The 12,311-nt window shown below is 42.0% G+C and overlaps 1 protein-coding gene across 1 annotated transcript; it reads right to left on the bottom strand.

Annotated features, from left to right (window-relative positions):
* Positions 1-2,706: 2,706 nt before the first annotated feature.
* On the bottom strand, positions 2,707-8,824 carry foxj1b (forkhead box J1b). Its single transcript, XM_061756944.1, has 3 exons — positions 8,692-8,824; positions 7,819-8,462; positions 2,707-5,755 (listed from the first exon to the last, which is right to left on the bottom strand). The coding sequence occupies exons 2-3, from the start codon at positions 8,410-8,412 to the stop codon at positions 4,880-4,882; spliced, it is 1,470 nt and encodes a 489-aa protein (XP_061612928.1). The 5' UTR covers positions 8,413-8,462; positions 8,692-8,824; the 3' UTR covers positions 2,707-4,879.
* Positions 8,825-12,311: the final 3,487 nt, after the last annotated feature.

The raw sequence follows: 12,311 nt of genomic DNA, 5'->3' as shown, positions 1-12,311 counted from the left end.
CCAGCGGCCTTGTGAATAGAACCACGGGGCTCTGGCTCCACAGAGATAGTGTTATCTGTGCCACCACGGGGCTCCCACAGCCACCGAGTGCACACACACTCAGTGGGCAGCACACAGCGGGGGGACAATGAAACCTGTGGCGCTACACAAATATTACGGGTGTATTATGAAACGGCACACGGCCGGTGACAATCAGGGGAAATTAACATTTGTTTTTTTGGTTTTTCTAGCTTGTCATCTTGGCAGGGATCGTGACGTCGTTGTTCTTCTCCCATGAAATGAGCTGTCATAGTATCAGAATCTCCATCAGCTGGTCATTGCACACACTCCCGCTGAGGACTTGAATCTGACTGTAGTAGTCGCATGCTGTTTCAAGGAATCTGAGTTATTCCCCCCATTCCTGGAGATCTCCACACATGACCTGCCACCACCGGGAGCTGTGAGCCAGCCAACAATTTCAATTAAAAAGAGATTTGGGGTGCAAAAGCGCATTTCTGTATAACGTGGCATGGGAAGAGGTAGTGGATTTGAAGGAGTTTTTCCAACAGGAATGACACCATTACCGGGTGCCTTGATCGACAAACGACAGAATCAAATGGAGGGGAAAAAAACTAATAAAGCAATTTCACTTTCCTCCTCACCCTCAGCGCATTTCAAATGGCAAATAACCATCATTACTGACCATAATTTGCAGTGCTTAATGGAGCAGTCTGTCTCCTCAATCGTGACGCACACTTCATAGAGTTTGAATGTACTTAAAGCACAAATGGGTAATAATTTACCTTATAATGGCGCTTCCCAAATCAGGTTGATGGCGCATAGGCTCATCATAAGGAGAATAGTATTTCTCATGCCCAGGGTTGTGAGGGTTCTCAAAAAATGTATTCTGATAGTTACCTGTAGTCGTAAATAAATGTAGTCAGTAACGTAATCCAAGTACCACAATGGTAAAGTAATGTAACTTCATTACTGAAACAGGTACTTTGCAAGATGAGCAGCCAGTGGTGTGGGCGTGCGAGCTAGCTCGATACTCTCCTCCATAAACCACCAACAGTCTGGATGCGCATCGACCAACGTATTTACAAGGACGCCCACTATTATGCCTTTCTGTGACTCTTCCAGTCTCGCTGTATCTGTGTTGCAAGCTTCTGATGACTAGGGTTGAATGACTAAAGATTTTTTTGTAGTTTACTCTAATGTGATGAAAGTCGAGTCATAGTCAATTAATTGATGACATCGCTGATTTATTTTTCAGCAGAGTACAACATTCACCAACCTTTTTTCTTTGTTTGCACCACAGACCGGTTTAACGTAAAGACATATTTCAACAGAGCAGCATACAAAAAAAGCAAAAACAAATGGTTAAAAATATAACTCTCCATCAAATTGAATGTAGTTGTAGAGCCGTCCGGTCTTATCTTGCGTTCCATAACGTGTTGTAAGACGCGACATCACAGCCAGGCTAACGAAAATGAAGAATTTCTCTGTTTCAAGTTCTCATTTGTTTTTATTTTATTTTAGCATGTACTTGCACAATTTGCAAGTGACGGTGGTACCAGTCTCATTTTTGGAAATATATAGTGTGGTGATGGCAGCAGACAGGCAAGTCGAACGTCCTCTGCGAATTGGCCAAGTGGCGGATGAGATGCCAAAAACATGTGATTAGCAGTTTGTAGTAAAACTAATCCGTTCATGACAGTGTGACAATCTTAAGAGCAGTGGCCACTTTCCTCTAAAAACATCCCGTTCGCAGCCTCGCATTAGCAAGGTACTTTTGAGCCATTGTTAGGCGCCGTCATGGTCTCATCAAAATGTGAACAGTGTAATGAAGAGCACTGTGGAAAAATGCCAATTCTAATTCAACCAGGAAGTGTATTGGTCCATTCATGGATCAAACACCTGTTGCAAGATTTGCTGTTTAGCTCCTGGTTAAGAGAACAGCAAGTTGTGCAAAAGTACTTAACACGCTGGACACTGAACAGTTGGACGTGCATTCAAAAGTTCAGAGCAGCTAAAATGTTGTTCTCACAAAGGCTATCGTGCATTTTAGGTTCATCCTGATTCACTGTGAAGACACGATTATGTATCACTCAGTGAACGATTCCGCCCCCTCTGACTAAACATTTTCTCCTCACAGGGCTTCGCTTTTATTGGTGTTTCTCCATGCTAACTGCTAAGGTTAAGTCAGGCCACATGAAAACCACATACAACCCAACAGACTGCACATAAAGTGATGGGAGTCAGGAGATATAACTGTAGATTTCACATAACAAATGTGTTTGTATACATAAACATTATCCCTTCTGCGCCTCTACTGCCATTATTACGTATTTTATGTAGTATAGCGGCAATGTTTTTGTTGTTTGGTTTTTATCCGTCCCCGCCTTTCCTCGTTTACAATTTTGTAAACTCCACAACATAACTGACTTGCGTTCATCGTGCAGTGATTTTAGTGCACATCACTCAAGTAAAGCTGCATCTCTCTCGAATGACTGCGTACTATTGTACGTGAACACACCGTTCCTGAATATGTGAACATGTTTGAGTGAATGTGAACCTCAGAGCTGAATCATGAACTGCATGACGAAGCACTGATTCAAGAATGAAGCTTTCGAACAATTTTAATGAACGGATTCTAGGGATTCAGTACAGTCAAATGGAGCTGCAGGTCCCATCACAAACTTTATTGAACGTTCGTGTCCGTAGGTGTGAGTGTTAATGGTTGTTTATCCATCTGTCCTGCAATTGGCAGGCAACCAAAGACCCTATGGATGGATATTTCACAAGGCAAGTACACAATCGTGTTATTCTTTCTTTAATTGACACCATGTACTTCATCAAGGCATGGTTGCATGTTCAAACAGCTCTTTAAAAAAAGTACAAAGAAAAATAACATCGTAAGATCTAAGCGTAAAACAATCGATCCATACGATACATCAATTCAAACTGGCCTTTCCGAGGTTATATAACTACTGCGTTGATTTCAATAGAACGGCATTATTAATGTCATACATGTTCAAAATTACACGATGAAGACTTCAGAAAACAAACCAATTTTGAAAAAAAATACAAGTAAAGACAACAGAAAATGATATCACCCAGTGACAAGAATTATGAATCAACAGAGAAAGACCAATGACCTGCATAATTTTTTTATCAAAAGAATTTGGCGAAATATGATCAAATATGAAAATGCAAAGTATACAGTATGTAAGTATGGTTTAGAAAACATTTATATCCAACTTAAGCATTTTTTTAGCCAGATAAGTTATTGCAGTCTAAGGACAATTAGAGCCTGATTTACTAAAGGATTGTGCATGCAAATATGGACACAAACTTGCACACTTGCAATTTTGCGCATCCAAAGAGAAACTGATCAACTCAACGGGCCCAACCAGGATTGCGTCAGCCAAGCACGCTAAATTGCTGCCCAGTTCATTTTGCAAGTTATGGAAGGAGTAAATTGATTAATCAAAGGTAATTTGATTTATCAAACCTGAGATGAATTGCTGAACTGATTTTACTTTAAACTGAACGTCTGCAAGGCAGGTGCAAACAGCATGCAAGGCGGTGCCAGCATAGCAAAATGAGGCGGTCGGAGAATTTTTCCTCTGGTGTAAACATTTACAAAAAAAATTGCAACATATTGTCTATTTAGCAGTGCAATTTTGGAGCTTCTACGTGATGTGAGAGCTGACTTGGGGTCAGTCACAAGAAGGAGTCATGCCATAAGGTCATTTCAGTACATGGTGACAAATGGTGCTGACCTCTCCCAAAGCAGTTTTTCCACATGTGCAATCCTAAATTTTAAACACAATCTTAATGTATGGCCACATACCTGTACATCCAATTACCACGCACATCGGATGAGTTAACGCAAACAAAGCATTTTTGTACAGTTGCTGGCATTCCCAAATTAGTTATTGCCTCTTCCACTAACACTTCCAATTCCATCACTTCAAACTTGGATTTTTGAATTGCCCACATTTTCCCATTTCACACCTGTTGCTAGCAGTGCATGCAGTCTGTTTGGAGTGAGTGAACACGCAATTACGCTCCCGTTATTTGGGATCTTAGTAAATCAGGCCCTCGAGTTGCATTGTGATCAGGACAACTAACATCAATTGAATATCAGGAAAACTAAATGGTAACATCCTGAATATTAGACATCTAGAACTGCTGCCTATCAAAGTGCATAATGTTTGACAAACAAGGCAATCAGTTTTAGCTCTGCACCCCCTCTCAGAGTAGAAGAGTGGAAAAGGTTCCTGCTTCATGTTATATACTGTGGTGAATATATTAATAATAATATATAGAAATGTCATAGGTGACTGACTGCTAATTTCAGACTATGTACTTTAACGTTATCTGCATCTTTCATCGTCACACAGCATAGACATTAGAGATGGCATTTTAAATGTTTTACTGCACTGTTAGTTTGAAAAAAAAAAAGAAAGAAAGAAAGCCAGCTGAATGCTAATGTAGCAAAATAGAATCCTGCATGTCTTCTCAGTTCCGTGACAGTACTCAGTCATAGAGAGTGCTTTTAGACTTTTGATGGAACACCCCACACTTCATATTCTTCCATGCAGCTTCTTGATAAACTTTCACTGTCTCGATTTAACTTTTGAGCTGGTTCATTAGTTTTGTTTAAAAATTTAGAGATGTTTAAATCAAAGCTGCTTCATGTACTATAACACACTGTGGGAAAGACAACAAAATGACTGCTAAATGTCTTTCCTTACGTTCGAGGGAGCTGAGTAAAAGTCAACATGTGTGGTGGTGTTGTGTTTGAATCAAAAGACTATAAAAGGTTGATCCTTGGACTGGAAATCGGGCTTTCATTGGATATTCAGTAAATGGAACGGGGAGTCAATGATCACAGATAGGCCTCCACCCGTTCCCATGGTTGCATATCCATAAAGAACCCTTCATAGAGGCCAAAGCTCTGATCCAGAGTCAGTGTATTGGCCTGCGCCTCCTCCTTGATCTCCTCCCAAGACAACACCTCCTCCGGCTGCTCCTGGAACAGCGAGGAGTCCTCCTCGAAATTCTGCAGCTGATTTTGACTCTGCAGGAGCTGATCTTGTCCGTCCAGCTGTTGCGGATGCTGCGACGACACGTGCAGCTCCTCCGCCATGTTGACGGCCGAGGCGGCGCTCGTGTCCAGATAGTCGTAGGATGCTTGAGAGTGGTTCAGGTGCTGGCTCGGTCCCACGAGGTCCCCTGCTCCGCACCAGTGCCCCAGCCCGGCCGACTGCTGCCTCCCCTGCATGGTAACCTCCATCTCGCAGCCCAGGGAATTCAACGCTGTGTTGATGTCCAAATCCTCAAAGGTGCTACAGTTCTCGCTCAGGACGTCATCAAAAATGGACGTCAAGTCGAAATCCCCCTTCAGGATGTCTGCTTTTGGGGCATCCGTCCCCAAAAGTGGGGAGTCGGTCGCCCTTATTGCCTTGCTGTTTTTCTTCGTGGCCAGCTGCTTCCTTTTATTGCCTATATCCTTGCCACTTTGGTAAGGGCAGCCATTGTGGGTACTGTGGCTGCTTGGAACCAATTTGTTCTGTCTGTGAGCCCCACCACTATTGTTGTGATAGCTGTTTGAAGACATCCTCCTGCGTTTAAAGATGCCATTGACAAACATGTCGGCATATTGAGGATCGATCTGCCAGAAGCCTCCTTTGCCAGGCTCGTCCTTCTGTCTGGGGACCTTCTTGAAACACTTGTTGAGGGACAGGTTGTGGCGGATCGAGTTCTGCGAGAAAGAGAATCAACATTTAAGTGATAGTAGAAACTCTGAGGTGAAACAATCCCTCCTGGGACTACTTTTTTCCAATAGGAAAAATAATTTTTTCCAATCATTTTATGCTTGTAATTTTTGTGTCCGTTCAAATATGTTTACAATGTGTTTAACTTTAAAGCATGTGGGAGGGATAATATATATTTTTAATATGTATGTATATAGTCTCTCCAACACAGATTTTCCACCTATTATACTAAATGGAACTGTCCTTAGGTTCAGGTCCTACCTGGAGGAAAGGAGCTATTTTGTAACCACTGGAAATGTTCAATATCATTGAATGGCAATGACATATGGAATCCCTCAAGGGTCAGTTCTTGGACCCCGCCTGTTTAGCCTGTATATGCTAACCTTGGCTCAAATTCTTCAGAAACTCAATATTGACTATCATTGCTATGCAGATGACACACAGTTATCATCTAGCAGTGTCTCAAAATGACTACAGATCAATTGAGGTGTTGTGTCACTGTTTAAAATAGATAAATAACTGGATGAGACAAAACTCTCTTAAATTAAACTACAACAAAACTGAGAATTGTTTTTGGCAGTGAAGAAAAGAGGAATGTTGTTAGTAAATACCTGGAGACACTGTCTTTAAAGAGCAAAGACCAAGTCCGCAACCTTGTTGTGTTGATAGACACCATCAGTCACTTTCAACAGTCATGTCAACACTAAAACAGTCTCCTGCTAGCTAAAGAACATATCCAAGGTGAAGGCTTGCATGTGTCAAGCAGACAAGCAGAAGCTCATCCATGCTTCTATCTCAAGTAGGCTTGACTATTGTAATGGTCTTCTGACTGGACTCCCCCAAAAGAGTATTAAACAGCTACAGCTCATTCAGACCAGAACAAAAGATAAGAACATATTACTACAATTCTAAAGTCTTTACACCAGCTCCCAGTTAACTTTAGAATAGACTTTAAAGTTCTGCTACTGGTCTACAAATCACTAAATGGTTTAGGTCCTGAATAAATGAAAGACATGCTCATGGAATATGAACCCAGTAGGGCTCTGAGATCTATCAATTCAGATCAGATAACGAAGCACAGTCCAAAGCAAACATGGTGAAGCAGCTCCTAGCTGCTATGTTGCAGGCAAATGGACTAGGTTGTCAATAGAATTGAAGTCAGTCGCAAGTGTCAAGGTCTTTAAGTTCTCGTTAAAAACTCTTTTTTTTCTCATGCTTTTTAGAACATGTCCACTTTTAAATGATCTTTCCTGCAATGTACGTTGTATTTACGTTTATTTGTTCTCTTTGTTTAAAAAAAAAATATTTTTCAGCTGCTTTTTATTTTTCCCTTTGTTTTTTTTTTTTATCATATAAAGCACATTGAGTTACTTTGTGTATGAAATGCGCTACATAAATACATTTGCTTTGCTTTGCTATTGTGGGTGTTTTTTGACAAACCGCCCCTAATAAACAAGAATTCACCGTATGCAAGCAATGCTTTTGGACTTTTTAAGTGTAAAAATAAGTAAAGCAACCAGTAGAGGCACTGTTGATTAAGTGCCAAATCGTGTGCTGTTTAAAGAAGGACTAGCCAAACTCGTTAAAATGATTGGTTCATTGTCTTGTCCATAGTTGACCAAGAAAATGATTCTAATAGTGCAATGTGATCATCCATCAAGTCTAACGTTCTTTTCTTCATGTCCTTGATTTGGCGCAATCTTTCCTCCAGGATGACGGGAAATAGAGAAAAGGAGACGTGTGTTTTGTTGTTGTTTGTGTCGGGAAGCAAATGCACCTAATGAGGCCGACTGTACTTCCAAAACATGATCAGCTGTGCTTATCTCTCGGGAGCCCTCATTAGCAAACACACTCAAGTTCATTCTCCACCCCTCGCTGATAACAAAAATGTAAATCATCATCATCATATTGTGTCATTTCAGAATAGTTTCCCCCCAACACCCATCTCCAAGTGTGGGGTGTCTGGAGTCAATTACTCTTGCCTCGCACACACACTTATTTATCGGATTCATCAATAATATAGCAGGGAAGGTGATCTGGTGTCGGTTACCTGCCAGCTGGGCTCCGCGTGTCGGTAGTAGCAGAAATTCTCCGTGATCCAGTTGTAGATGGTGGATAAAGTCACTTTGGGCTGCTTGCTGGCCTGCATGGCCATGCAGATGAGCGAGGCGTAGGAATACGGCGGTTTGACTTTCGGGTTGGTCTTGTAGTCGACCTCCGCCGGCGGGGTGGCTTGGATCGGGATGGGCTGGTAGGCGCTGCCGAGATGCGCGAAATTGGAGAAGCGTGGCGTCCAAGTTGAGTCGCTCCCGGAGGTGACCGGGCTGCCGAGGTAAAGAGGCATCCCGGTGGCGGCCGTGTCCCCTGCTGGAGGGCTGGAGGGGGAGTCGGTGCCCCCTCTGGGGAAGTGTTTGAGAAAGAGGTGCTGATGGGAGGAGGGGGAGAAGGAGGAGGCGGGGGGGCAGCCCTCCGCCGCGGCCCCGCCGGGACGCTCCGGGTCTGCGCTCACGATGGAGAAATTCTGGAGCCAGTGGAGGCTGGTGAGGCTGTCATCGAGGGGGACCTGATCCTGCGGGTACACAGTCAACCAGTTCTCCTGGAACTTAGTCGCGTTGTCAGGGCTCGTCAGAACCGGCATCCTCATGGTTACGTGCCGAATAATCAACAGATTGGCATCTAAAGTTGTGTCTATTCCTGAAAGTGAAAATAAAGCGCAATTAACGCATCGTCATATTCATCAAAGCACGACGACAACAACCTAACCTCAAAATCTGACGGAATAGAAACCCAAATACTCATGTTAAACGAATTCAAATTAATCCAATGAGTGGGTAATGTTACCTTACAGCTTTATTTATTATTTTTTTTAATTGATTTTTTTTTTTTTTTTTTTTTTTGGGAGCAGATGGTGCAGTGCCTGCACCTGTTGCAGCGCGTCCTGCCAGCTCTTCAAAGACTCAAGTGGCGCATCAGGTCCATGCGCAGCAACAAGTGCATCGGGGGCAGGAGGAGGGCTCGCTTCGGTCTGTCGCGCAGCTCATGGAAGAAGAAGAAGAAGAAGAAGAAGGGAAAAGAAATAAAAAGCCACTTCAGTCACTTCCATGTCTCCTCTGGTGAGCTTTTGAGTCAACAGTGTGCAGCTGCTGGCGAGCCAAGGCGCGAGATGCTCAGGAGGAAGTAGAAGAAGCCGCGCAGATCCCAGGGAAAGACTGCCCACCATCCCTTTAAGTGACTGGAGGGAGCTCTGATTGGCTGTTTGGCCTTGCCCTCTCTCTCCTTCCCTCTGCCTCCTTTTCAAATAAGTCGATTTCCATTTCACTCCCCTGCTTTGGAAACCCACGGAAATTTGACCTGCGCGCCTCTTGCGCGCCACACGTCCCGCTATAAGATTCGTTGACACGCGGAACAAATACAATGAAGCATTGGCTGGCGATTACAAACTGCATTTGAAACGATCAAGTTGGTCAGGTGTACACAGGCGGTTGCCTAAAAGTGAATCACTTGGACACTTATAGGCCATACAAATGAAGAACACAAACAAAACAAAAAACGGCGGCGGTAACTGTGCGTGCGTTCACGTGCAACGTAACAACGTATTTTCTACGCCGCTGGCGAACTACACTCGTTCAGTGCGCACCGTTCGTAAAATCGAAACCTCCTGAGTCGAGAACCGCGTAAGGTGAGGACTTAACCAATACAAAATGTCAAAACACGAGACAGCGTTCAGAAGAGACGATAACACGTGGGAAGGTAATTAAGCAACAATAATATGATGTGGTCAATGGGATAAATGGAATGTTGGTAAGTATGGCAATGTATTACGCAAGGTTTCATTTTTTGTTGTTGTTGCGCAAAGCACAATAATAAAGGTGGTTTTGAGTGACACTGTCAGCAGATTAATAGTGTATAACAAAAAAAATAATATTGCAGTTGTGTAGAACATCATCATTGCAAAACCGCAATAATAACACGTTGCCAAATAAATACATTTATTCTTCAATGTCAATCAAGATTTTTTTTTTTTTGTAATCACAGCACTTATCGTATAGGCTTGTCGATAATTATATTACATAATCCCCTATATGAATACCAGTGCATTCAGCTATTCCCTTTTTATCCCTCTAATATATATTTATTGTCATATATTGTATATCTATGTTATAGTTACGTTCGTTCCTGTATATTATGCAATATTGAATACAGGCTTTATTCAATTTAGCTTCTATTCTTTTCTATTCTAGCATGGCGCGTCTTTCAGAATTTCAAGGAAACACTTCCATCTAGTGGATATATGCCCCATTACATGAACAAAACATAAACCCTCATAGTAGTATTGACACAAATCACACTTTTAAAAAAAAATTTTTTTAACGTTGGGCGGCACAGTTTTAAAACGGAGATATTTCCTATGATTCAAACCAGAACACACCTTATGAGGATTTGGAGGGGTGAGGCCCGACAAACTCTTGCATTCACTGGCTGCGTGTAGAATGTCCATGCACTGACACTCAAAGAATGTGCATACATGTATGTATATGTCAAGCCAGCTGTCGCAGCCCATCAAGGAAGCTTGATTTTAGCAGTTTCCGGGTTTGTTCAGGTCCCCTTTTAACAAAGGCCTTGCTTGGTGAGACATGCAAATGTTTGAACAGCTGTTCTTATTGTTGCCCGGCTTCCCACTGTCCTCTCGTCTCCCAGTACCAGGAACTGAGCAGTGAGCGCACACACACACACACACACACACACAAGGCCCATAGCACATCTACATGTACTGCTTTGGATAAAGGAGCTTAATGAGGGCTCTTTACAACACTGGTGTTGCAAATAGCATCATTGTCCTTTATTTGGTGTAAAAAAAATAAATACATTTTTAAAAAAATCACACAAATAGAAACTGAACACACTGTGAAGCTTCCAGCACCATTTCTGGGGATAAATGATCGTAACATAAACTTAAGGAAATTTATGAATGACTTTTGACTTACAATACAAACAGGGTCATCAATTAAAGCAGATAATGTGTTATATTAAGTCCACGCCTGAAGCATGCTTTAACATGTCTAATCCAAATTGCATCCATCCATTTTCTAACGTGCTTGTCCCCATTAGGACTGAGGTGGAACCTATCCTAGCTGACTTTGAGGGAGAGGCGAGTTACACCCTGGATTGGGCGCCTGGCGAGTGTGAGTGTGGGAGTGGGAATACTGTAGACAAACAGCCATTCACACTCAGACCTTTGGACAATTTAAAGTCTTCTGTTAACCTAACATGCATGTTTTTGGGAATGGGAGGAAGCCCCAGAGGAAACCAGCACAAGAACAAGAAAGCACATGGAAACACTGCACAGGTAAGATGAGATTCAAACACTGAAACTCAGAATTGGGAGACATGTGCTAACCACTAACACACTGTGCAGCCAAGTGATGCAAACTACTACAGGTTATTGTCTCATTTTAGCACACAGACGTGAAGCAATGGCTGGCATGTACATGCATAGCATTATATATTTGAAAGTGCCATGAATTTTCTACCTTTTCAAATAATGTTCTTAACATTTACGCACAAATATATTGATGTTAGAGTGCCTTTGTTAATTACGAGTTTAATACAACAATTTAAGCGAGGACACCCCCCCCCCCCGCATTAATACAGGGGGGGTTCGGTTTACAAAGGTCAACATACGACATCGTGCACGCAGCAAAATATGTCATAACGTGGCACATGGAGGCCCTTACTATTTGTCCATTTCATTGTTTTATATTTATGCATGCCTTTCTGACAGTGGTGGTTCTAGACCAAATTGATTGCGGGGGCAGGGCAGGCTGGGACCAGGGATTTTGTCAGATGTCAGTTTTAAACACACGCATGCAGGCTCACGCATACCCACACACTATTGTGTCTGAATTGCTTCACTTCATTTATTTATTCAATGTATTTATTAATTTCATCAATTAATTGTATTTTGAATTGCATTCAGTATATTATTTAATTGTATTATAAATATTGTCCATGGACTAAGACTTAAGTTTTTCAAGTCAGCATGTAATGTGCCCATTACAGTAACGCAATGTAACAACAATATTTTATTGTAACTGTAGGGGGGGGTCAAGGCATAGTGTTACAGAGGCAATGCCTCCGCCCTAGAATCGCCACTCCTTTCCTATTTGTAAAAGATATGTTGCTGCTGTGGTCATTTTTAAATGTTTTTATTGTTATTATTATTCAACTGGCTGAAGGCTGTTAAACATTAGATTCTTCATTTGACCACCAGGGGTCAACCTTTCCAAATCTTCTGTTTTACTGGCCGAAAACTGCTTCCAACAAACTTGCCATTGATAAAATGTTTACAATGTCAAAAGATGTACTCATTATGTGTTTTTTTTTTATTTTTATTTTTAAATCTTTTAATCAAAATCTTAGTTCCCCGACTATAATCCCTCACCACACACATTTGCACATCTGCAGTTTAACAAAGGAAGTAGTATTGCGGGAATTACGTAATCCTAATGCCGCTCCGTTACCGCATCCTGTTGTTCGTGTGTT

This window comes from Phyllopteryx taeniolatus, chromosome 19, assembly GCF_024500385.1.
Source record: "Phyllopteryx taeniolatus isolate TA_2022b chromosome 19, UOR_Ptae_1.2, whole genome shotgun sequence".
In the NCBI taxonomy this organism is placed as follows: domain Eukaryota; kingdom Metazoa; phylum Chordata; class Actinopteri; order Syngnathiformes; family Syngnathidae; genus Phyllopteryx; species Phyllopteryx taeniolatus.
Note: the sequence above shows the minus strand (reverse complement) of the source record. Positions and strands in the feature narration are given on the sequence as shown.